The sequence below is a fragment of the Thalassophryne amazonica genome, chromosome 20, assembly GCF_902500255.1.
Source record: "Thalassophryne amazonica chromosome 20, fThaAma1.1, whole genome shotgun sequence".
NCBI lineage: Eukaryota > Metazoa > Chordata > Actinopteri > Batrachoidiformes > Batrachoididae > Thalassophryne > Thalassophryne amazonica.
The window spans coordinates 58799731-58803237 of record NC_047122.1 but is presented as its reverse complement, the minus strand read 5'-3'; the positions used below and the strand labels follow the sequence as shown (position 1 = coordinate 58803237).

At 38.3% G+C, this 3507-nt stretch overlaps 1 protein-coding gene across 1 annotated transcript; it reads right to left on the bottom strand.

Annotated features, from left to right (window-relative positions):
* Positions 1 to 584: 584 nt before the first annotated feature.
* Positions 585 to 2865, bottom strand: smim12 (small integral membrane protein 12). Its single transcript, XM_034160838.1, has 2 exons — positions 2822 to 2865; positions 585 to 972 (listed from the first exon to the last, which is right to left on the bottom strand). The coding sequence occupies exon 2, from the start codon at positions 932 to 934 to the stop codon at positions 659 to 661; it is 276 nt and encodes a 91-aa protein (XP_034016729.1). The 5' UTR covers positions 935 to 972; positions 2822 to 2865; the 3' UTR covers positions 585 to 658.
* Positions 2866 to 3507: the final 642 nt, after the last annotated feature.

The following is a 3507-nucleotide window of genomic DNA, read 5'->3' as shown; positions in this document are numbered from 1 at the left end:
TTAATGTCAAACAATTCATCTGTAATAAAGCAATGGCCCCTCTTATTACTTTGTGGTCTGCTCATAAAACAAAGTGCAACTTGACTATATCAGCGCTCCCATTTCATTTATTTATACTCTCAGTAAGATGCACATCTGAGCTCTAATATTGTCTGAATATCAGCCAGATGTCCTGAAGTGAAAGCAGGACAGCCCTGAACAGTTTCAGCATTCTGAGAATTCTGTGGGGGTCACAAACTCTCATCCAATCACAATCAAAATTCCCCCCTAAACATGCAGAAAATTACTAAAAAGAAAAAATAAGATTACTACAGGCTGGCTCCATGAAATAATTTATCAAAGAAATCACATTCATGCATTCAAACAGAATATTTCTGTCATGTACCACAGCTAGACATGAACAAAACCGAAGATGTTGTCTGGCCGTTTCCGAGCAGCCACTAATCCGCGATCTCTGCACAACTAAAGAGAAATATCCACCTCAGACTGGACTCAGTAGAGATGAAATATGTGACGTTTAAACATTATGTGTCAGTCAAAGCTTTTGCAGGACCACAAGTCAGGGACATTGTGTCAAGGTGAACGCAGGGTCGGTGCGTCCCCTCCTGAGTGCCCAACACCTGACGACGTCTACGTGTGTCTCTCCCGGCAGCACAGGTTAACTCTTTTCCGGTCGGTTCCTGTTCAGAGCTGCTTTGGGCGTGAACTCCAGTTTCTCTTTCAGGCTGAGGACCTTGGTGCTGTCTAATCCCATTTGTTCCTCCAGTTTGCGCTCCTCCCTCAGTTCAAGGATGCCCTTCTCCTCCTCCCGAGGTTTGGGTGTCCCCTTGATGAACCATTCCAGGTGGTAACCCACTGCTCCCACCACAAAGGCTACAGGGAAGGTGACGTAAGGGGCATAGGTCCGCACTGCTGTCCAAATTACAGGCCACATGACTGGACACCTGGCTGTACAAACCTGCAGGTGGTCAACTGGGAAAAGAGGAAAAGGGACATCAGTGTTTCACCCTTAATAGTACAGGCCTGGCAGGCCACCAGGCAACTAAGAGCTGCAACCACATTTGCATTTTATATATATATATATATATATATATATATATATGCAGTTTCAAGGTATACTGGTATTTGAGAAAGTCACGGTTTCAAAACCACAAAAAAATTTCCATTATACCACTGAACATTTTTTTAATGAATGAATGAAACGTGCCCAAAAATCAAACCAGCAATATTTCAAAAACTCCGTAAGATATAAGGCTGAAATCAAATCAGTGAAGAATTATTTGTGGGATTCGTTCTGTCTGTTTTGTGGGATGACTTGGCATTAATGAATAATTCCTAGAACTCACATATTTTTGCTCATGTCCTCTTAATTACAGAGATAAAATTTATTTAGCACACCATTATAATTTTAAATGTCCATATCTCAGAAGATATAGCGAGGTAGTTTTGGTGGTCATTTTAAGCTCTGCTCAAGCTCCGTATCTCTTGTTTTTACCTATTATTAACCAAAAGAAAATGACCACAAATTAATTCAAATTTAAAACCTCCAAAAAAAAAAATGTGTCACTCAAATTGCCATCAAACTTAGCTTATGGTTTCATCATTTTCTTGATAAAATACCCCAAAAAAACGGCTGCTCGAAGGACCGATAAGTGAATCATTAAGTAGGGTAGAGGACAATCTCCCGATGGAGGCCTGCATGCGCATTCCATCGATGCGTGTTTATCGATGTGCGTAGTGTGCAGAGGATTCCCACAAAGATCGCTTTTCTCATTGTCTCACTAGGGTATTTCCCATGGAATTCCTTGTAATGACGTAGGCAGGAAGTTCCTCTTTGATCTTGTTTTTGTCCGGTTCAATTCTGCCGTTTTCTATCATGTACTTCGTTCGTGCTGATAATTTTTGCTCAACTTTACCAAGCGTAAAAACCACGATCACTTTTACAGCACTCATTCAAAGGTAAGTAGCCCTAAAATATAATATTTTGTTGACATAATGATGAAGTTTCATGACAATCCGATATTGAGAACGTGATTGTTGAGAACGCGAAAATGGACCATGCGTAATTGATTGACAGGAAAAAATATACAGATTTTTTTTTAGACTAAAATCACGTAACGTCCTTATTTCTTAACCAATCTTGATGTCAATTTCTTTGTTTTTTTCATGCTCTATCAACTGCATCTGTAAAAAAGAACAGTTTATGGACTTTCATTTTTTTAATCTCATCCCTACATTAAGCAAAAAGCTACTGATGTCAGTGGATCAAATCATTTCACTCATTTTCACAATGAAAATGAACAATTTTCACTGGAACAGGAAAGTGTGTAAAAAAACAGTTTTTATAACTGCAATTTAATACGTTGCCAGTGCCACATAACTCAGAAGAATAAATATCTTTTGTTGTGTAAACATCACTTTTTTTAATGACAATCATCAAACCCTGATGAAAATTATTAAATATAATGTTCAATTGAATTTCTGCTGTCACCTTTTTCAATGCGGAGTGCGTGTTGCGTAGTTTGTCACCGAATAACAATCGTTTTAACTCTAAATCTTGTGTTATCAATCAACATCGGTTTAACTTCTCTTGAACTTATTATTTAAGTGCTGCAGTGTGTTTAATGTCCAAACTGCAGATCTTATAAAATGTCCTGTCTCGACTGACTTCTACAAGGAGAACAGAGGCGCGACACTAAAAGGCAAACCTGCGCCCAATTCTACTTTTACCGCCCACAATCCTGGCAGCACTTATATCCGCGATATTTTAAGTTTTTTTTTTCTTTCTGTTTTTTAATTCCAGTGACATTATTTTACTCACCTTTACTTGCCGTTGACCGCACACAACACCGGACCGACGTCACTTCCGCATGACTAAAGTACAACTTCCTGTATGAATGCCGTTGGCTGTTTTGGTTGCACCGCCACCTAGTGGTAATACCATAGACTTTATAAAGAGTTACTGCAAGAAATAATGAATAAACAGGTGAAATTAAACTGTAGTGTCCATTTAACATATAGTTTATTGACAGGACAGAAAGCGTTACACGAAAAGGAAAAATTTATCAATTAAAACACACATGGAAAGTAATTTTAATAATTCAATTAATGCATTTATTCAAGTTTGACGTCTCCTCGAGGTGATGCTTGTTGACTTCGCTTGATGTTTCATTTTCGCTTACTGAATTAGTATAGAAGATCTAACAGGAATAAATGTGTGATTTGAGGGTTTACAAACATTTTTTCATTGTTAAACTTTATTTAAAAAACATTAGCAAAACTAGATTCAGTGGATGCTAATACACCCCTTTACACGGGTAAACCCACATAACGTCACTTTCGTTACTGCACGTGATAAACCACTTGCTAAAAAACCCCGTTCAGATTGGGGATGGCAATCTGTCTTGAGTTGGATTCAATCCGGAATTCTAGTCATATAGTGTTCAGACCTGATTTTCAAATCTGGCTCATGCTCCTTGCATTATGATCTTTCACCTTTTGCACTTG